The sequence below is a fragment of the Mobula hypostoma genome, chromosome 12, assembly GCF_963921235.1.
Source record: "Mobula hypostoma chromosome 12, sMobHyp1.1, whole genome shotgun sequence".
NCBI lineage: Eukaryota > Metazoa > Chordata > Chondrichthyes > Myliobatiformes > Myliobatidae > Mobula > Mobula hypostoma.
Window position 1 is genome coordinate 69,802,367 of NC_086108.1, and position 22,484 is coordinate 69,824,850.

The 22,484-nt window shown below is 38.6% G+C and overlaps 1 protein-coding gene across 6 annotated transcripts in view; it reads left to right on the forward strand.

Annotated features, from left to right (window-relative positions):
* Positions 1 to 22,484, forward strand: part of osbpl9 (oxysterol binding protein-like 9) — a 345,172-nt gene that overhangs the window by 258,106 nt on the left and 64,582 nt on the right. For 4 of the 6 annotated variants that reach the window (XM_063064345.1, XM_063064341.1, XM_063064343.1 and 1 more), the window contains 4 exons: positions 3,684 to 3,779; positions 14,966 to 15,013; positions 21,828 to 21,857; positions 21,986 to 22,036. In XM_063064345.1, coding sequence (XP_062920415.1) covers positions 3,684 to 3,779; positions 14,966 to 15,013; positions 21,828 to 21,857; positions 21,986 to 22,036 — 225 coding nt within the window. The remainder of the gene's footprint in view (positions 1 to 3,683; positions 3,780 to 14,965; positions 15,014 to 21,827; positions 21,858 to 21,985; positions 22,037 to 22,484) is intronic. The other 2 variants (XM_063064342.1, XM_063064344.1) reach the window with 1 other exon arrangement.

Consider the following 22,484-nt stretch of genomic DNA (forward strand, 5'->3'; position numbering starts at 1 on the left):
ACTCGTACTCTTTGGAAAGATCGAGGGGAGCAAGCCTAGAGGAAGATCTGGGCTTATGTACATGAAAAGCCTAGCCAGGTGGCTACACATCGAGGAAATGGAAGTCATCCAAAGAACAAGGGATAGATCTGTATGGAAAACCATGGTCACCAACATCCGCATCGGATATGGTACCCACACAGACAGACTGATTTTAACATCTTTAATAAGTGGAAAAGTTGGGATTTTATTTGATTTGGTGAAACTCAAAGTTATTTTGTGGTGGAACAGAAAAACTCCCAATAATAGAAGTACATGATGGCCACAGCAATCCTTCAGGTTTGCTCTAACATTCAAATGGTGCTGTATATCTTTTTCTGTGCACTTTCTGACTTTCCTATCCCTTGCTTAACTTCAAAATCTACCAATCTGAATCTTCTTATACTTGATGACTGAGCATCTCTGGGATAGAGAATTTCTAAGAGCTGCAATCGCAAGGTATTTACAAGCATTTCAGAAATGAGTACAAGCAACCCACACGTTATTGCAGTGGGTTGCAATCTTTGAAAAGGGCCAGCATCTCATTTTTCTGTAAAGCAAAGCCATGTCAACGGTGCATGTGTTAAGAAATAATTGAAAAAAAAACTTGACTTTTTCACAAATTCTGTATTTTGTTCTCTATTTCAAATTTGGGGTGTTGGTCTGTGAATTCTGTAAGGGCAACTTGAATGGCCATAGCCTGGGGGTTGCTTGTAGGCTGTGCTGAACAACAAAATAGTCTGTATCCCACAGTATTATTTTCATTAATTTAAATATCTTAACTGGTATTTCAAGTAAGCAAAGGTTGTAATTATTAAAGCAACATACATAAATGTTGCTGGTGAACGCAGCAGGCCAGGCAGCATCTCTAGGAAGAGGTACAGTCGACGTTTTGGGCCGAGATCATTCGTCAGGACTAACTGAAAGAAGAGCTAGTAAGAGATTTGGAAGTGGGAGGGGGAAGGGAAATGATAGGAGAAGACAGGAGGGGGAGGGATGGAGCCAAGAGCTGGACAGTTGATTGGCAAAAGGATATGAGAGGATCATGGGACAGGAGCCCTTAGGGAGAAAGAAAAGGGGGGGGAACCCAGAGGATGGGCAAGGGGTATATTGAGAAGGACACAGGGAGAAAAAGGAGAGAGAGAAAAAGAATGTGTGTATATACATAAATAATGGATGGGGTACGAGGGGGAGGTGGGGGCGTTAGCGGAAGTTTGAGAAGTCAATGTTAATGCCATCAGGTTGGAGGCTACCCAGACGGAATACAAGGTGTTGTTCCTCCAACCTGAGTGTGGCTTCATCTTGACAGTAGAGGAGGCCAAGGATAGACATATCAGAATGGGAATGGGGCGTGGAATTAAAATGTGTGGCCACTGGGAGATCCTGCCTTCTCTGGCAGACAGAGCGTAGGTGTTCAGCGAAACCATCTCCCCAGTCTGCGTCGGATCTCGCCAATATATAGAAGGCCGCATCGGGAGCACCAGACGCAGTATATCACCCCAGCCGACTCACAGGTGAAGTGTCGCCTCACCTGAATGGTGGTGAGGGAGGAAGTGTAAGGGCATGTGTAGCATTTGTTCCACCAGGAGGGAGATTGGTGGGGAGGGATTGCGGGGACAAATGGACAAGGGAGTCACGTAGGGAGCAATCCCTGCGGAAAGCAGAGAGAGGGGGTGAGGGAAAGATGTGCGTAGTGGTCGGATCCCGTTGGAGGTGGCGGAAGTTACGGAGAATTATATGTTGGACCCGGAGGCTGGTGGGGTGGCAGGTGAGGACAAGGTGAACCCTATTCCTAGTGGGCTGGCGGGAGGATGGAGTGAGAACAGATGTGCGTGAAATGGGGGAGATGCGTTTGAGAGTAGAATTGATGGTGAAGGAAGGGAAGCCCCTTTCTTTAAAAAAGGAGGACATCTCCTTCGTCCTGGAATGAAAAACCTCATCCTGAGAGCAGATGCAGCGGAGACAGAGGAATTGCGAGAAGGGGATGGCATTCTTGCAAGAGACAGGGTGAGAATAGGAATAGTCCAGATAGCTGTGAGAGTCAGTAGGCTTATAGTAGACATCAGTAGATAAGCTGTCTCCAGAGATAGAGACAGAAAGATCAAGAAAGGGGAGGGAAGTGTCAGAAATGGACCAGGTAAACTTGAGGGCAGGGTGAAAGTTGGAGGCAAAGTTAATGAAGTCAACGATTGTTTCACTGAACACCTATGCTCTGTCTGCCAGAGAAGGCAGGATCTCCCAGTGGCCACACATTTTAATTCCATGTCTATCCACGGCCTCCTCTACTGTAAAGATGAAGCCACACTCAGGTTGGAGGAACGGCACCTTATATTCCGTCTGGGTAGCCTCCAACCTGATGGCATGAACATTGACTTCTCTAACTTCCGCTAATGCCCCACCTCCCCCTCGTATCCCATCCGTTATTTATTTATTTATTTATATACACGATTCTTTTTCTCTCTCTCCTTTTTCTCCCTCTGTCCTTCTCATTATACTCCTTGCTCATCCTCTGGGTTTCCCCCCTCCCCCTTTTCTTTCTTTTTCCCTAGGCCTCCTGTCCCATGATCCTCTCATATCCCTTTTGCCAATCAACTGTCCAACTCTTGGCTCCATCCCTCCCCTTCCTGTCGTCTTCTATCATTTCGGATCTCCCCCTCCCCCTCCCACTTCCAAATCTCTTACTAGCTCTTCTTTCAGTTAGTCCTGACGAAGGGTCTCGGCCCGAAATGTTGACTGTACCTTTTCCTAGAGATGCTACCTGGCCTGCTGCATTCACCAGCAACTTCTACGTGTGTTGCTTGAAATTCCAGCATCTGCAGATTTCCTAGTGTTTGTGTAATTATTAAATTTGTGTTTTGTTTTTAGCTGCTTTAGTTGCAAACCGAGTTGTTTGGTAATTTCTACAGTATCAAAACATTTGGTAGCATGAAGTGAAACTGCATCAAATTTATCACTCAGATTGTCACGTGGATTAATTGTTGGTCTTGGAGATGCATCGCTGATGGATCAGAGAAGAAAAAGTAGACAATTTTAAGAATGTATTAGGGGAGGTTATAAAAATGCTGGCTGATAATAGCATTGCAGCTGGGTGAATTGGGTGCAATCCTGACCTTGGGCTGTCTGTGTTGAGTTTGCACGTTCTCTCTGAGGTCCCTTTGGGCACTCTGGGTTCCTTTTCATCCCTAATTTGTGCTTGTAAGTCAATTGGTGACTAGATTATCCCTCTGTCTGGGTAATTGGCAAAACTAATCAAAGGCAAAGTGTGGGACTTGTGGGAAAATGAGAGAGTCTAAATATTAGGGTCACAAGAAAATAACGGAAATAAGTTGATGGGATTGTGCTGCAGTGTGGATGGCTTGTGTGATAATGCGCAAGCAGCTAATAGCAGTTTGATAGATTTTATTAGGAGTTGGAAAGCTGGAAGGATTCTGGTTTTAAATCTTCAATAAAATTGGTTGATTATATTCATGTAAGATGAAAAAAGCAGGTGTTAAGCAGGAGTGTATCTATCTACTTCTGGTGTAATTTCCTGTTTTGAGTATCCACTTGAGCAATTTATGCAAAAGGATATGATATGGTAATGATACCTGAGGTCTTTAAAGTTCAAAAGTTTCTTCTAATAGCCAGAAGATGCCTTACAAATTACTGTAACCATTTTTTTGTAGGGTTCTGAAGCAGGATTTGTTCCAAGTGTACAAGATTTTGACAAGAAGCTTGCTGAAGCTGATGCCTACTTACAGATTTTAATTGATCAACTGAAGGTAATTGAATTGATTCTATCCTATACTCGATGAAAAATTTTGCACATTTGCCTAGAAGACCAATGTGGTATCACATGCATGATTGGTAAGGATCAACTTCCAGTCAGAATTGGATATCTACCAAATTAGTTCCTTGTCAATTTGACCATAATTAGTCCCCATTGATTCTGCTAAAGTTGAAAACTATAAACCACCTCATCTCTGAATGCTTCATGAAGTAATTTGTATGTAATCAGCCATGATTTAGCTATGAATTAGTTAGTAGCACTCTAACCTCATTGATAGAAGCATCTTGTTTCAGAGACCTAAACAGGTGAGGTTGGACAAATACCTGAGCAATATTGAGCTGCAAGAGGTGCAATCTGAAGTAGTTGTAAATAATTCCAAAATGTTGGTTTGAAGACTAGCAGGGTGGTTGTGCTGGTATATTTGTCTTTTAAGCAACATTACAAAGTATAACGGATCTTTATTGAATCTTGCTATGTACAATTTAACTCATTTCCTAATTCAAAACAGTTCTGCATTTTAAAAATACTTCACTGGTTATAAAGCCTTTTGAAATATGGCGAGATCATATGAAGTAATTTCCTTTTCTTCTTTTACTTTTCCTTTGTTCCCCTGTCTTTTTCTCTTAATTTCTTCCATAGTTCATTGTTAGCAACCTCTTGTCTTTAAACCTAAATGCACTTTTTCTTGTGGTTCAGTTGCTGGAAGTGATTTGCCATTACCTAACTATGTGCTTTCTCAACATTAACCCCCAATGACTGACACTTTCCCAAACACCTTTTTTGTGGGAAAAAAAGTCAGAAAAGCAGCCAGACTTTCCATTTGGATTGATATTTATCTCCTTAATATGAACATGAAAGTAATATTTTAATGTGTTTTTAAGTAAATGTGGGAAATTCATCAAAAGGAATAGATGCATTTTGGTTATAAGAATGAAATTTTAAGAATGTTAAAGATATTGGGAACAGAGGAGATGGGTATGGGTAGATGTTCTGTGGTTTAGTCCGTAGAGTGAAGACCAAATGCATGATTTATTAAAGCTGGGTGAGAAAGTGTTTTATTAGAGTTTTACAACAAGGTAGGCCAAAGGTCCATTTCTGTGTCCAAGCTTCCCAATATACCTGTTTACATTAAACTCATTCACCAATATTAGGTTTGTTGCTTCAGTGACTTGATGATAGAAGTGCTTGTCCAGCTGCTTCTTAAGTGTTATGAAAATATCTCCACCATCTCTTCAATGCTTTCTGCCTCTCACCGTAATACTTTCTTGGCTGAGATATCTCATCATAGGTTAAGTAATAAGCCCTTTTTTTTCACCATCTAACCCCTTCAAAATGTTATCTATGTAGTCTTAGAGTTGTATTGCATAGGAGCAAGCCCCTCAACCCGACTCGTGCATGCCAACTGTGATGCCTATTTATGCTAATCCTATTTGCTTGCTTGAAGCCTGCATCCCTCAACTTTGTATTCCAAGTAACTTCTAAATGTTGCAATTGTATCTGCCTCCACCACACCTTTGGGCAGCATGTAGCTCCCCTGCCTCCTCAAACCCAGCCTGTGCAAAATGCATTACCTTGCAATTTTTAGAATTACCTTCCTTTTGTTATTTTGCTGCCCAAATTCCCAGCTGATCTGTATCACAGTGTACTAAAATAAAAACAGAAAATACTAGAAATACTCAGTGGGTTGGGAGGGAACTCCAGTGCCAATATCATTTGTATAACCTCTAGATATTTTTGTTATTCAAGGCATATTTTTGTTCTGTTTTAATTTGTTTTATACTTTTGCCCCAGAGCTGTTATTCAAACTTCTGACACTGCTTATGCCTATTGACCTGTATCTTTTTTTTTTAAAAGGACAGTGGTTAGTCCGTTGAATTTTGTGAGCTGGAATGTTAAGGGATTGAACCATCCTTTAAAAGAAGGAAGGTGTTTTCGCATCTGAAACAGTTTAATGCAGCAATTGCTTTTTTGCAAGAAACACACATTCGTAGTTCTGATAACTCTCAGCTCATGTCAAGATGGCCGGGGTAGCACTTCCATTCTACTTTTCAGGCTAAAGCCGGGGGGTGGGGGTCTCAATTCACATAAATCAAAATGTTCCCTTTGAACTCCATAACAAAGTATCAAATACAAATGGTCATTTTATCATTGTCTCAGAGAAATTATGTAATACATTGGTAGTGTTGGCTAACTTATATGCTCCTAACTCGGATGGGGTGGAGTTTTTTGATCGTTTCTTCTCTCTGTTTCCTGAGTTGAGTTTATACTCATATTGGGTGGTGACTTTAACTGTTGGTTAGATCCAGTTTTGGATCGATCGTCTTCTATTCCCAGACTACCAAGCAAATCTGCTTCATTAATTCAGTCCTTCCTTTCCAGTTATGGTATCTCCAATGTATGGTGTTTTCTGCTCCCAAATGAGAGAGATTATTCTTTTTTTTCACATGTTCATCACACTTTTACTGGAATTGATTACTTCTTAATTGATAATCAGCTGATCCCATCTGTCCGTTCTTGTGACTATCAGAGTATAATGATTTCAGATCATGTCCCAAGCACCCTCTCTATGATTCTTCCTGGTTTTCCACAAATAAATAAGCATTGGCGTTTTAATTCGAACTTATTATTAGATAATGATTTTGTAAAATTTATGGAGGACCAGATAATTTTTTCCCTAAATACTAACACATCATCTGAAACTTCAAGTCTGTTTGTTTGGGACACTATGAAAGCATACCTAAGGGGTCAAATAATTCCATATGCTGCAAACTTGAAAAGAGGGACCCATAAAGAGTGATTAGATCTGGTCAATCAAATCAAAGAAACAAACCAGCTATATACCCAAACAAAAAATCCGGAGCTGTATAAGAAACGAGTGGAACTTCAAACTAAGTTTGACCTTATTTCCCCTCAACCAATTGAACACCAACTTTTGGAAAGTAAGAGCCGGTTTTATATTCATAGTGATAAATCTGGTAAATTTTTAGTTAACTGAGATGCTTCAAAGCTAAACAACACATTGCAAAAATTCGAATGGAAAGTGGGAATATTATCTTGAATCATTGTGAAATCAATGACATTCAGGAATTTTTATTCCCCACTCTAAACATTCAGAAATGTAATATTTGGCCAAGAATTTCTTAAGTAGTCTAAATATTCCTATGCTTTCTCCTGATCTCAAAGCAAAACTGAATGAGCCAATATCACTAGAGGAAATATCCTCAGCCATTTCTATATAGCAGACTGGTAAATCTCCTGGACCTGATTGGTTCTCTGCAGAATTCTATAAATCATTTTCCTCATTGCTTTCACCTCAACTAACCTTGGTTTTATCTGACGTGCTTAAGCAAGGTAAATTGCCAGCACCATTTAATGAGGCATGTATCATTCTTTTAGCGAAAAGAGGTAAAGATCCAACAGAGTGTTCTTCACACAGGCTGATTTCTTTGCTAAATGATGATGTCAGAGCTTTGGCCCGTAGATTGGAGAACATTCTGCCCTTAATTATTTCTGAAGACCAAACTGGTTTTATTAAAAATCGTCTCCCTTTTTTCAATATATGGCGTCTGTTTAATATCTTATACTCATCTTCAGCTGGGATTCCTGAATGTGTCATTCCTTTAGATGCGGAGAAAGCGTTTGATCGTGTGGAGTGGAACTGTTGCAGTTTTAGAAAAATTTGATTTTGGACAAAGTTTTATTACGTAGATTAAATTGTTATACTCCCATCCCACTGCCTCTGTCTTGACTAACTCTCAGCAATCTCAACCTTTTAATCTTAAACGTGGCACCCGGTAAGGGTGCCCTCTAAGTCCCTTACTTTTTGATCTGACCATAGAGCCATTGGCAATTGCGTTTCGTAGCTGCACTGATCTGATGGGGATTTGGAGGCGGGGTGTTGAGCACAAGGTCTCTCTTTATGCTGATAATCTTTTACTTTTTATATCAAATCTGACTACCTCCTTACCCCCAGTGTTTTCTCTCCTTAACAAACTTAACCAGTTTTCCGGTTACAAACTTGATGTGTTAACGTATTATAGCCTAGGTAGTAGGCAATATACCTTTTTTTTATAAATACAGCTCTGTGGAGATAAAAGTTCTGATTAACTTTTCTACATATTGTAAAGTTGGCTTGGAGTTGGGTAATAGGAGAGTGGGGTGGTAACTAACTACATACGATTCTACCATGGGTGCTTTTTCTTTTACTGTTATGAACTGTACATTCGATACCTTTGTTTTGCACTGTACAAACTTTACTTTTTTTTTTCTTCACTGTATAAACTAAGAAAATAATTTTTAGAAGTGTCTAGTGATACAATTTGGTAGGCCAAACCTGAAGGCAGAATACATAGTTAATGGCAGAATTCTTAGCAGTGTGGAGGAACAAAGGTATCTTGGGGACCAAGTCCAAGTTGCTGAACAAGTTGATAGGATGGTTAAGAAGACATATTGTTGGCCTTTGTCCTCTGGGGTTGAGCTCAAGAACCGTGAAGTAATGTAGCAAAATATTGTGTTCAGTTCTGGTTGTCTCATTATAGGAAGGATGTGGAAGCTTTACAGAGGGTGTAGAGGAGATTTACCAGGATGTTGTCTGGATTGGAAAGAATGTCTTATGAGGGAAGTTTGAGCAAGCTAGAGTTTTTTGAGCAGAGGAGGATAGAAAGTGACTTGACAGAGGTGTATAAGTTAAGAGGCATAGATAGAGTGGATAACATAGAAACATAGAAACATAGAAAATAGGTGCAGGAGTAGGCCATTTGGCCCTTCGAGCCTGCACCGCCATTTATTATGATCATGGCTGATCCTCCAACTCAGAACCCCGCCCCAGCCTTCCCTCCATACCCCCTGACCCCCATAGCCACAAGGGCCATATCTAACTCCCTCTTAAATATAGCCAATGAACTGGCCTCAGCTGTTTCCTGTGGCAGAGAATTCCACAGATTCACCACTCTCTGTGTGAAGAAGTTTTTCCTAATCTCGGTCCTAAAAGGCTTCCCCTCTATCCTCAAACTATGGCCCCTCGTTCTGGACTTCCCCAACATCGGGAACAATCTTCCTGCATCTAGCCTGTCCAGTCCCTTTAGGATCTTATATGTTTCAATCAGATCCCCCCTCAATCTTCTAAATTCCAACGAGTACAAGCCCAGTTCATCCAGTCTTTCTTCATATGAAAGTCCTGCCATCCCAGGAATCAATCTGGTGAACCTTCTTTGTACTCCCTCTATGGCAAGGATGTCTTTCCTCAGATTAGGGGACCAAAACTGCACACAATACTCCAGGTGTGGTCTCACCAAGGCCTTGTACAACTGCAGTAGTACCTCCCTGCTCCTGTACTCGAATCCTCTCACTATAAATGCCAGCATACCATTCGCCTTTTTCACCGCCTGCTGTACCTGCATGCCTGCTTTCAATGACTGGTGTATAATGACACCCAGGTCTCGTTGCACCTCCCCTTTTCCTAATCGGCCACCATTCAGATAATAATCTGTTTTCCTATTTTTGCCACCAGAGTGGATAACTTCACATTTATCCACATTAAATTGCATCTGCCATGAATTTGCCCTTTTTCCCATGGAGGCAATGGCTTAAATCAGAGGACATCCTTTCAAAGTGAATGAGGAAAATTTAAGGGAGATATTAGAGGTAATTTTTTTTTAACACAGTGGTAAGTTCCTGGAATGCACCATCAGGCGGGTGCTGGAGAATGATACATTAGGGGCACTTAAGAAACTCTTAGATAGGTACGTAGATGGAAGATAAATGGAGGGTTATAGGTTGTGATGATGGAAGGGTTAGATTGATTGAAGAGTAGGTTAAAAGGATGGCACAACATTGTGTACTGTTCTAAGGCTGCAATGTGCCTAAGACAAAAGAGGAAGTGCTGTTCCTCAAGCTTTTATTGGGTCACATGGTGATAGTACAAGAGGCCACAGACCAATAGTTCAGAGTAGGATGGAGAATTAAAATGTCAGGAATCGAGAAGCTAAGGGTTGCCCAATCACCCAAACTGCATTTAATTTCTTCAAAGCAACAGTTACCACGTCATGAATTCCAGATGCAGTATACTGGATTAAAAGTAGTGGAAGTGAATGGCTACTTCACTTGGAAAGACTGTTTGGATCCCTGGGTCACAGGGAGAGAAGGGGTGAAAAGACCAGGTTGGATTCCCTGCTGTTACAAGCAAGAGTGCTGTGTAAGAAGGGAATGGTCAATGGGAATGGAAAGAGTGGGCCAGGTGGTCATGAAGAAAACTCTTTAATGCTGAATTTAGAAGAGAGGGGCGAAGATTAGAATCAGATTTATTATCACTGGCATGTGACGTGAAATTTGGTAACTTAGCAGCAGCAGTTCAATGCAATACATAATCCAGCAGAAAGAGAAAAAAAAATAATAATAAATAAACAAGTCAATCAATTATTTATATTGATTAAGATTTAAAAAACATGCAAAAACAGAAATACTGTATATTTTTTTAAAAAGTGAGGTAGCGTCCGAAGATTCAATGTCCATTTGGGAATCAGATGGCAGAGGGGAAGAAGCTGTTCCTGAATCACTGAGTGTGTGCCTTCAGGTTTTTATATCTCCTACCTGATAGTAATAGTGAGAAAAGGGCATGCCCTGGGTGTCTGATGGTGGAATCTCTTTGAATGTAGTGGAAATTACAGAGAATTTTCAGTTGAATATGGAGGCTGGTGGGTGGAAGCTGAGGACCAGGGGACTTTATCCTTGTTCCATTCTGAATGAGAGGGAGTGAAAGTTGTGGCACAGGAGATGGATAAAATATGGTCAAATTCTTTTGTTACAATGGTAGAGGAAATGTTTTGATTTATTTAACAAACCCACAGCATTTGTTATGTAAATTATCTTTTAGATTGGATGAATATGGGAAAGTATCAGGGTATAAAATAAGTTGGGATAAAAGTGAAATTTTACCTCTTACTAAAGGAGACTATAGCCAATGTCAATTAGTAACCCAATTTAGATGGCCGGTAAATGATATAAAGTATTTAGGTATAAGACTTGATAATGATGTAAAGAATTTATATAAATTTAATTATTTACCACTATTGAAAAAAATTCAAGAAGATCTTGACAAATGGATGATACTACCAGGAACATTAGTGGGTAGAGTCAGTGTTGTAAAAATGAATATATATCCTAGATTACAGTATTTGTTTCAAACATTACCATACAAGTGCCACAGAAATTTTTTCAAGAGTTAAATAAATATGTGAGAAAATTTCTTTGGAAAGGTAAGATGTCAAGAATATCATTGGAAAAATTGACCTGGAAATTTGAGTTAGGAGGGTTACAACTTCCAAATTTTAAGAATTATTACAAAGCAAATCAACTTAGATTTATTGCATCTTTCTTTGACGAACAAAAACCGGCATGGATTAAAATAGAATTAGATAAGATAGGAGAAAATACACCCAAAGATTTTATATATAAATGGGAATCTAAATGGATATGGGAAAAGAAAGATTCTCCTATATTAAAACATTTCATTGATCTATGGAATAAGATAAATGTTGATAATGAAATAAAGAAATCTTTATTAGCAAGGAGACCTTTGATTCAAAACAGACTTATTCCTTTTGCAATGGATAATCAACTTTTATATAATTGGTACCAAAAAGGGATTAGATCTATAGGAGACTGTTATGGACGAAGTATATTGATGTCATTTGAACAATTAATAAATAAATATAAAATATCAAATAACTCTTCCTTTTGTTACCTTCAGTTAAGGGCTTATTTAAAAGACAAACTGGGTCAAACAATGTTTTTGCCAAAACCCAATGAAATAGAAATTTTAATTCAGAAAGGAAAAATTAAAAAATATATTTCTTTTATGTATAATTTGATTCAAAAACAATTAAACAAGGAATCCACAAGTCAAAACAAAAATGGGAAACAGATCTGAATATTAATATTGATGAAACAAATTGGTCAAGACTGTGTCTTGACAGTATGACAAATACAATAAATGTACGACTTAGATTAGTACAATATAATTTTTTACACCAATTATATATTACACTGCAAAAAATAAATAGATTAAATTCAAACTTATCTGATCAATGCTTTCGGTGTAATCAAGAAATTGGTACTTTCCTACATTCTATTTGGTCTTGTTCCAAAATTCAACCTTTTTGGATAAATTTAAGAGTTTTATTGTAACAAATTACTGGAACTCAACTTCCACATAACCCTATATTATTTCTATTAGGTGATATTGAAGGGATAAAACCGAAACTTAAACTGCATAAATAACAGAAAGAATTTATAAAAATTGCATTGGCAGTAGCCAAGAAGGCTATAGCAGTTACTTGGAAATTGGATTCATATTGAAGTATGGATCGTTGGAATAATGAAATTTCTAGTTGTATTTCACTCGAAAAAATTACTTATAATTTAAGAGATAAATATGATACATTTTTGAATATTTGGCGCCCATATTTACAAAAGATAGGATGGCATATTTGCTCCGATGATAAAGATGTTGGTCCCTTGGGGAAAGTAATAAATAAATATACTAAATTTATTTTGAATCCCATGGAGCATGTGGAAACTTTCCAATATCCAGGCAGTCTTTCTTTCTTTTTTTTCAGGTAGGGGTATATATCGGGGGGGAGGGTAGATATTATCATTCTATGTAATCATTTCGAAAACTCAATAAAAATTATATAAAAAAAACAATGGTAGAGGAGGCAATGATAAACCCTTCACCACCTTCAAAGAAACTAAATAGCCCTTTCAGGTGAGGCAGGATTTCACTTGTACCTCCAAGAACATCTATTACATTCCAGTCACTAAGTGGTCCCTGACAGTAGAATAGGCAATATTTTTGTGGTACACAGAGAGTTAGTGATGATATGTCATTTCAACTTCCTTTCTCATTCCCACTCTGACCTCTCTGCCCTCTGCCTTTTCCACTGTCATAGTGAGGCCAAACATCTACCAGAAGAACAGTGCCTACTTTTCCACTTGGGAACCTTTAACCCAATGTATGGATGGTGGATTTTTCCATTTTCAGGTAACCCACTCCAGCCCTCCCCCCACCCCACTTCCCCACTTCCACCAGTCCACCCAGAGCTTTCTCACTTTGTTCACCTTTTCTTCCTTTTTCCTCACTCCAAACTCATTACATAGATGTGTCACCCTCCCCACCTTCCCAATTCCATCTGGCCATCTCTCCCTTATCTGGTTCTACTTATCTCTTCCTAGCCTTTGTCCACCATTCTTTCCTCCCTCCTCCTCTCACTTGTCTCCGTTATTACAATCCAAATGACTATGATCTCATCTATTTTCACCTATCACATAGCAGCTCCTGTATCATCCTCCCTTCTACGTTCTCAGTCCTAATGTAGTCTCAACCTGAAATGTCAACCATCCCTTTGCCTTCATGAATGGATGCTGCTTGACCCACTGAGTTCTTCCAGTACGCAAACACGAGGAAATCTGCAGATGCTGGAATTTCAAGCACACACATAAAGTTGCTGGTGAATGCAGCAGGCCAGGCAGCATCTCTAGGAAGAGGTACAGTTGATGTTTCAGGCCGAGACCCTTCGTCAGTTCTTCCAGTAGTTTATTTCCCACTGGGGATGAAGGGTAGAGGCAATAGCCATGGCAGTCAAGGAAGCTTGCAAAGGATATGAGTAGATAGTCTAACTTTTGAGATGAAGACACAGAGATCAAGAAAAGGAAGTAAAGAGTCAGCTGACATGAAGGTGAGGGCAGCCTAGAATCCATCAGGTTAGTTAAGAGTTTATAAAGCAGAAGGTGAAAGTTATAATAAAGGTGATTCCCACATTAAGACTGCACAATTATCTGAAATTCACCTTTACAGAATTTGCAAATTCACTACCCAAAAATTTCGGTGGGGGGGGGTGGGGAGACAAATAAATGAACACATTAAGTTTGTTTTTAACTTCTGTTTCTTGCTGCCTGCACAGATGATCTGGATTTACACTTAAGGAAAATCATAAAATGGCCCATTTTCATGGAATGCAGCTCCCTTGTAATGTGAGGATCACCTGTAGGCAGACAAGGCATTATTTTTCTATCCTTTGATTTTCTTTATTCTCTTTGTTATTTTCTTTTTTCCTTACTCATTGTGAGTATTTACTTGCCTTTGTTCTAATAAAGATCCTCAAAAATGGAAATCCTAAATGTAGTGCTTGTGTGTATAGAATAAATTAAATTCTGTTTTCCTCGATGTTTTAAAATTTATTTTTATGCAATCATCACAACCAAAAGTTGGTCTCAATTTGTGGATAATTTTGATAATGTTACTTTGAAATAAGTGCTAGTTGGAATAATGCCCTTGTTCTTGTATATTAAATTTCTAGTTATTGAATATATGGAAGTAGTTCAAAAATTCAGAAAACATTTGAAGTGCTTTGTATCAGCTGAAAGATGACTTTTCTTTTCAACTGAATGATTGCTGCAGTTAATATGGCAGTCTCTATAGACCAACAACATGATACTTAATGTTTTAAAAGGATTTCTAAAAGCCACCTGCAAGATCATCGAGCACTGCTTTCTATCCTGCCATCAGCCTCTGATCTCTATTGTGGATTCATTGTGGCAGCCTGTCTGGTTGTCTGCTTATATCTCCAGCTGCCTACTTGACTACCAGCCATTTGCTTTAGCTATTTCTCTTCTTCAACTTGCACTATCAAAGCTTAAGTTTCAGCCATTCTATCCACTCATTGGCAATAGGGTGCATTAAACATTTCAAAAGGTTTTATAATTCAGAAAGATATAGATTTCTAATAGGGAAGAAACATAGAACATCAAAAAACAAAGCAGAAGAATACATGACCAGAAACAAAAATAATTCCTTTATAACTTTAGCTTAGATAGTAAAAGGTATCTTATTGCTGATATTCTATTGAGTTTAGATTTATTATGTATGTTAATACAGTTTATTTTATTTTTCTTTGGTCAAAAACAGAAAATGTACTTATCGTATAAACACACTGAATTATTTAACTTGGATTTGCATGCAAATTTAGTTTTAACAGTGCCAAATGTTTAAAAAATGCTCAAGAGTTTTGCAGTAGAAGTTATTAATATCTGGTCAATGTTGAAGTAACTTGAATAAAGATTTGCGCTACCCCTGTGTTGATTACTTCTGTTGGAATGGCTTTTTCTTTCCACACTTTCCAGTTGTTTGATGAAAAAGTCAAGACTTGCAATGATGATGAACAGAGAAGGGTAAGTTTTCATCTATCTGTGACTTGTAACTTTACTGAATGATTTGCAAATTAGCAATAATTTGATGTTGAAAATGATTTTTTTTTTAAATCAAGAAATATACAGTACCCTCCGTCAGATAATCATTTTCAGGCTAATTATCTTAATCTGATATGTTAATGAGAAATTGAATACTGTCAGCCAAATTGGGATGGAGAAATACTCAGCAAGTCAGCAGCTTCAGGAAGGGGAATATTTTTATGACAGGTTTGGTCAGTTACTTGTCTGCATTTTTCAAAGGTGCATTTTATTATTAAAGTATGGATGCAGTGTTACAACTCTGATATTTGTCTTCTCCAGATAGCCATGAAACAAAGAAAGTTGTTGAAAGAAAGAAAGACATCACCCCCCACACACAAAAAAAGAAACCAAAACTTGCAAACCCCCAACTCCCTCTCTCACACAGAAAAAACTAACAGATCACCCACATGATAAACCAGCAACAAGAACATCAAACCCCAAACCCCCTACCCCCTTGCTCGCACAAAAGTGTTCAGATTACCCATCCAGAAAGTGGAAGCTAGAACATCGAACCCCAAACCCCCAGCCTCCAACTGCTACTCTCATACAGAAAAAACTTAACAGATTGCCCCCATGGAAATATGGCAAACTCCAAGCCCCTAACCTCCTCCCTCGCACAAAATTTAAATTTTTTTCTGAAGGTTAAATATTTGAGCAATGTGATGGATGTAAAAGCAAGTTCATCATCTTAATTTTTATTCCCATAAAACATAAGTAAATTATTTTTAAAAAGAGTATTAAATATAACCTAATTGTTTGGCCATTTTTGCCTTTCCTGTTCTGTCATTATTTGACTGACTTCTGGATTATTGTTTCCAAAGATACAAAGTTCTCATAAAGTTGTTTCATTTGAGACCAGCAGGTCCAGCACGCCTTAGGGATCTGACTCATCCTTATTTGTGTTGTGCGCCAAATCCTTATGCGAATGTGCTTTCCAAAACTTACCAAGATTTATGATGGAATCTGTATAGCATATGTAGACCTTTTCATTGCAGGTGTGCTATAAAGCACTGAAATAAAAAGCAATATTTTTAATTAATTAAACATTCTATTTCTGCATCTGACAGCTTGAAAATTGTCACTGTAAATAGTACATATAAATTAGCGTCCATTGACTGTGGTGAAACACCTTTTATTTAAAAAAAATTTACTGGTAGGAGTTCAAAAGCATATTCTCTATGTGGGTATGTAGAAATGTTAGAAGTTTTCTTAAACTACTCCAATGTTTGTTTTGGATTCCCTGCAATAACTTTACTTTCATATCACAGCAGCAGCAGTTGCAATTAATTAATGACTGCTTGAGGAGGTGTTTCTTTGAAATGTTCAATTATTTTTGATTTTATTAACACCAATCATGCCTTCAACCAAATGCTCATTTCCTCACCAATACAGCATAGTGGCACAGCTGTCTCAACTTATGAGCTATTCAGCCCTTAACTCTGTTTCTGTTTTTGCGAATTTTTGCTCTTCTGGAAGTCATTTTTCCTCTCGGTTCATTTGGAGTTCTGCTGTCTGCAGTGAATTCATTCAACCATTAGTCCTATAGCTATTGACTTACACTGCCAGTTCTGGGAAAGCAGTTTTCTAAAATATCACTTTCGAACCTTCCTAGCCTTCTAAGATTCTTGTACTCCAATCTTGGCATCACTTGGTAGCCTCCAACCTTGATAGCGTGAACATTGATGTCTCCAGCTTCTGGTAATGTCTCCCTCTTTCCCCCTTCTTTCCTTTTCCCTTCCCTATTCTGACTCTGATTTTACCCCTTCTCTTATCATCATCTGCCTATCAATTCCCTCTGGTACGCCTCTTCCTTCCTTTTCTCCCACAGTCCACTCTTCTCTTTCAAATTTCTCCTTCTCCAGTTTTTTTTTACTTCCTTCCAGTCCTCATGAAGGGTCTGGGCCCAAGACATCGACTCTTCATTTCTCTCACCAATAATGATCAGTTAGGCAGAGATAGAATCTGTATTTACTGTCAAGTTCCTTTATTGGCTCAGTTCACATGTATGTGAATTTTTACAACCGAATACCTGTGTTTTACATCTGCTAAATTTCCCTGACTCTCCATGAGCAGTCAAAAAGCATCTGCACTGGTCAGGTATTCCTTGTGGCCCTGAGGTAATCTCCTCATGCCCGATGTGAGGTCCTCCAAATCTGCATTCGTTGGTCTCTGGAGAGTTGTCTCTGCCTGAGCTCCCAAATTGTCTATTTTTATACTTTTCCTTATCGAATCAATCTATGACTCTTAATCTCATTGGCTCAAAGTAATCTGGCTGACCTGTGTTAGATTCTCATTGGGTATACCCCAGGGCTACAAGCAGTATTATTTTATGGCCTTCACCTTCAGCTTCATGCTTTGGGTGACTCCTTTTGGTCTGTTCAACTCTGGTTTAAACCAGTCAAATCAGGTCACCCAGGCACTGGGCCCAGATGAAGAGATTACTTCTGTGAACCTGCCATTTTGCACAGTAAACAGCTTCTTATCTTAGAATGATCTCAGGTGTAGCAGATCATTAACAGAACCTCCTTGTGTCCACATTCAGTTGCTCTGATTAAGTTATACCAGAGCAAAAATCAGTTGATCAGTCATAAAATGGCAGCTGCAAGGACAGTAACACAAAGTGACCACCTCCATTGCTGTTCACTGATTATTGTTTTTTTCTGGCTAACACTATCTTATGTATTTATATTGATTGTACCTTTTTTATTATTGTGTTCATTATCTTAGTTTGCTTTTTTTATATGCTGCATTGCATCCAGAATAACAATTATTTCATTCTCCTTTGCACTTGTGTACTGGAAATGACGTTAAACAGTCTTGAATCTTGAAGAGTTAGGTTTGATGAGAAAGGTCAATACACTCATGGATATAAAAAGGATATAGGGTGAATAGGAAAGTTCTTCTGGGCTAAGAGATTAGCAATGAGCTTACTGTATGGTGAAGCAGGTATCAGGGCCTGGCTGGCTTGATCCTGTTTTGATTTCTTATGTTCTTTCATCAGTGTATACTGCAGATAGATTATCTACAATTAAACAAAACAATCATCACCCTCTATCAAGCCAGCACAATCATTATTTGCTTAATTTGGTTCTTTTTTGTCTCTATCCTATCACTAAATTCCTTTTCTTCTCTCAACAGCTGCTCATTCTCTGTAACCAACAGCATGTTTTTCTTCTAACTTTTCTTTGTTCTAAAGAAGGTCATCAATTCAAAATGTTACCTGTTTCTCTCAAGAGAGATATGGCCTACTTGAGACTCCAGCATTTTCTGTTTTTCAACATCAGCAGTTTGTTGCTTTTTGAAAAACTGAGAGGTTTTTTTGCCTTGTGGGGAGGATCTGTAATAGTGGAGCACAGTATCAGAAATGTGTGTGCAGAGTTTTCTTTCCACTGAGGTTCATAAATCTTGAGAATTTTCACTCCCATAGAGCCCTAGTGGCTGAATCATTGTTTATCTTTAAGGCCAATGAAGGCAGATATTTAATCTACAGGGGAGTCAAAGGTTATTGAAGCTGCTAGGAAGATGGAGCTAAAGCCAAGACCTTGTTGAATGGCAGAGCAGGTGTGAAGGACCATGAGTCTTCTTGTGTTTCACCTTTGGCAGCTATGCTAACAAAATCTTCAGCTCTGATATTTGGAATTTCCTTTTATGAAGCCCTTTCTCTTCCTCCTTCTCCCTACTTACTTAAGATGGTCATCTGTCCTCCTGTAATTGTCTTTGGCTACGTGTTAAAAGAGATTAATATTCAAATTTTCAACCTCTCACTGCTACGGGCGGAAGTTCCCACTTGCTTCAAAAAGGCAACAATTATGCTAATACCTAAGAAGAATAATGTGAGCTGCCCAAACGACTAATGCCCAATAGCACTCACATCAACAGTGATGAAATGCTTTGAGAGATTGGTCATGACTTTACTGAACTCCTGCAAGGACCTGGACCCATTGCAATTTGCCTAGCGCCACAATAGGTCAACGGCAGATGCAATCTCAATGGCTCTCCACATTGCTTTAGACCACCTGGACAACATAAGCACCTATGTCAGGATGCTGTTCATTGACTATAGCTCTGCATTTAATACCATTATTCCCACAATCCTGATTGAGAAGTTGCAGAACCTGGGCCTCTGTACCTCCCTCTGCAATTGAATCTTCGACTTCCTAACTGGAAGACCACAAACTGTGCGGATTGGTGATAACATATCCTCCTCGCTGACAATCAACACTGGCACACCTCATAGGGTGTGTGTTTAGCCCACTGCTCTACTCTGTATATACACATGACTGTGGCCAGGCAGAGCTCAAATGCCATCTATAAATTTGCTGATGATACAGCCATTGTTGGTAGAATCTCAGGTGGTGATGAGAGGTCGTACAGGAGTGAGATATGCCAACTAGTGGAGTGTTGCCACAGCAACAACTTGGCACTCAACGACAGTAAGACAAAAGAGCTGATTGTAGGCTTCAGGAAGGGTAAGATGAAGGAACACATACCAATCCTCATAGAGGGATCAGAAGTGGAGAGAGTGAGCAGCTTCAAGTTCCTGGGTGTCAAGATCTCTGAGGATCTAACCTAGACCCAACATATCGATCTAGTTATAAAGAAAGCAAGACAGAAGCTATACTTCATTGGGAGTTTGAGGAGATTTGGCATGTTAACAAATACACTCCAAAACTTCTGTGGATGTACCATGGAGAGCATTCTGACAGGCCGCATCACTGTCTGGTATGGGGGGCCTGCACAGGACTGAAAGAAGCTGCAAAAGGTTGTAGATCTAGTCAGCTCCATCTTGGGTACTAGCCTCATCTTCAGGGAGCGATGTCTCAGAAAGGCAGCATCCATTATTAAGGACCTCCAGCACCCAGGGCATGCCCTTTTCTCACTGTTACCATCAGGTAGGAGGTGAAGGCACACACTCAGTGATTCAGGAACAGCTTCTTCCCCTCTGCCATCCAATTCCTAAATGGACATCGAACCCTTGGACACTACCTCACTTTTTTTAATATACAGTATTTCTGATTTTGCATGTTTTTAATCTATTCAATATATATATATATTGTAATTGATTTACTTTATTATTATGATTTAATATTTTTCTCTTCTATATTATGTATTGCATTGAACTGCTGCTGCTAAGTTAACAAATTTCACAAAACATGCTGGTGATAATAAATCTGATTCTGATTTCAAAGTAAATTTATTATCAAAGGACACTATATACAACCCTGAAATTCATTTCCTGAAACTCAATAAATCCATAATAAAGATGGCACCAACTTGGGCATTCCAGCAGTGTGTAAAAGATAGCAAACTGTGCAAATACAAAAAGAAAGAAAGTAGTAATAATAAATAAACAATAAATATCAGGAACATGATATAAAGGGTCCTTGGAGATGAGTTCATAGGTTGTGGGAATATCTCAATGATGGGGCAAGTGAAGATGAGTGAAGTTAACCCCTTTAGTTCAAGAGCCTGATGGTTGAGGGATAATAACGGTTCCTGAACTTGGTGGTGTGAATCCTGAGGTTCCTGTACCACCTTCTTGATAGCAGCAGCAAGAAGAGAGCACGTTCTGTGCCGTGGAGTTCCCTGACGATGTTGCTGCTTTCCTGCGATAACGCTTTGTGTAAATGTGCTCAATGGTTGGGAGGGCTTTACCCATGAATCTGTGGGCCATATCCGCTGCTGTGCTTTCTTCGTAATTTCACTTGCATGCTGGACCCAGGGTAGGTCCACTGAAATAACACCGAGGAATTGGAAGTTGCTGACCTTCTCCGTCTCTGATCCTCCAATGAGGATTGGCTCATGGACCTCTAGTGTTCTTCTCCTGAAGTCTGTTATCAGCTTCTTGGTCTTGTTGATATTAAGTAAGAGATTGTTGTTATTTCACTACACAGCCAGATTTTCAGTCTCCCTCTTGTATACTGATTTGTCACCACCTTTGCTTCTGCCTACGACAGTAGTGTCAACAGCAAATATGAATGTTGCAATAGAGCTTTGCTTAGCCAAACAGTCATAAATGTAAAGCAACTAGAACAGGGGGTGAAGCATACAGTTTTGTGGTGCATCTGTGCTAATGGAGATCCTGGAGGAGGATCCAGTTGCACACAGAAGTATTGAGACAAAGATCTTGAAGCTTATTGGTTAGTTTTGATGGAATGATGGTATTGAATGCTGAGCTGTAGTTGATAAAGAGCATATTGATGTATGCAGTACTCAGATAGTAATTTGCATATTGTGTATGCCTGGATCATTGCAGATCAATAACAGTGATACTTATAAGCTTACAAAAGCACATACTCATTCAATTTTGTATGTGTTGTACTTGGGATGAAAAATTTTTGGACCAAGGTGAGCAGTTATAAATCACCCTCTAATTTAAACTTTGTGTAGGGCTACTGCCACGGACCGCTGATAAAATTGGTAGAATTGTGTGATCTACATAACAGGAGCCACTCAAGCTGCTGATAGGGTTTCATTGCTGAACCATTGATAGATTATGTTCTAAAGCTATTGCTTATGTCCTTTTCCATGGTTTTCCTGATAGAGAAGTACTGTTGTGTTACTGATAAATCTTGAGTTATTTCATATAACAAGTAGTGAAAAATTCAATTTTAACTACTCTTCGCTTTGGATTTAATAGTTCAAGCTATTGCTTGTTCATTTTTTTGTATTTGAGATTAATTTAAACCATTTTACCATAATGTTTTGTTATTGGGAAATTTTTAAGGGAACTTGTTTGCTATATATTTTCCAGAAAATTGAAAATCTCAAGGAAGTAACAAATGTAAGTTTCTCTGTGATTTTTATTGACTCATTGACTAATCAAAGTTAACTAAGTACAGTTAAGTGTTGGATTAAACTGTGAAAAATACTTTTGATCATTGCCAATGGTGCATTTTTTTATTTTTGCAGAACATGGTTGAATCTATTAAACACTGTATAGTGTTGCTGCAGATTGCCAAGGTAAGATGGCAGCCAACGTCATTAACTAACTTTTGTACTTAGCTTTCTTACATCTAGTTGAGTGTATCAAATAGTTTTCAATACTGTATTTTAGTAGAACAGTTCTACTATATTATTTGTCAAATGAAAATCTGGGCAACTAGCAAGTATTTGTTCAGCAATGGGTCATTTTTTTGCATGATTACCATGCACTTTCAGAATCATTTGTTCAGCAAGATAACATCAAACTATATATGACTTGTAATCTTATGGGTATTGTTTATATAAAGAAAATTATAAGTTGTTTAGTTTATGCTGGCGCCTACAAGATTAATTTCCCTTGCATGCTTCAGTTCCCTTTAAAATCCCATAGTCATGTTGGTAACAGCTAACTTAGCATTGGATAAAGGCAAATTAATGAGAGTGGATGACTATATATGATGCACAATTAAGTACAGGGATATAAGGA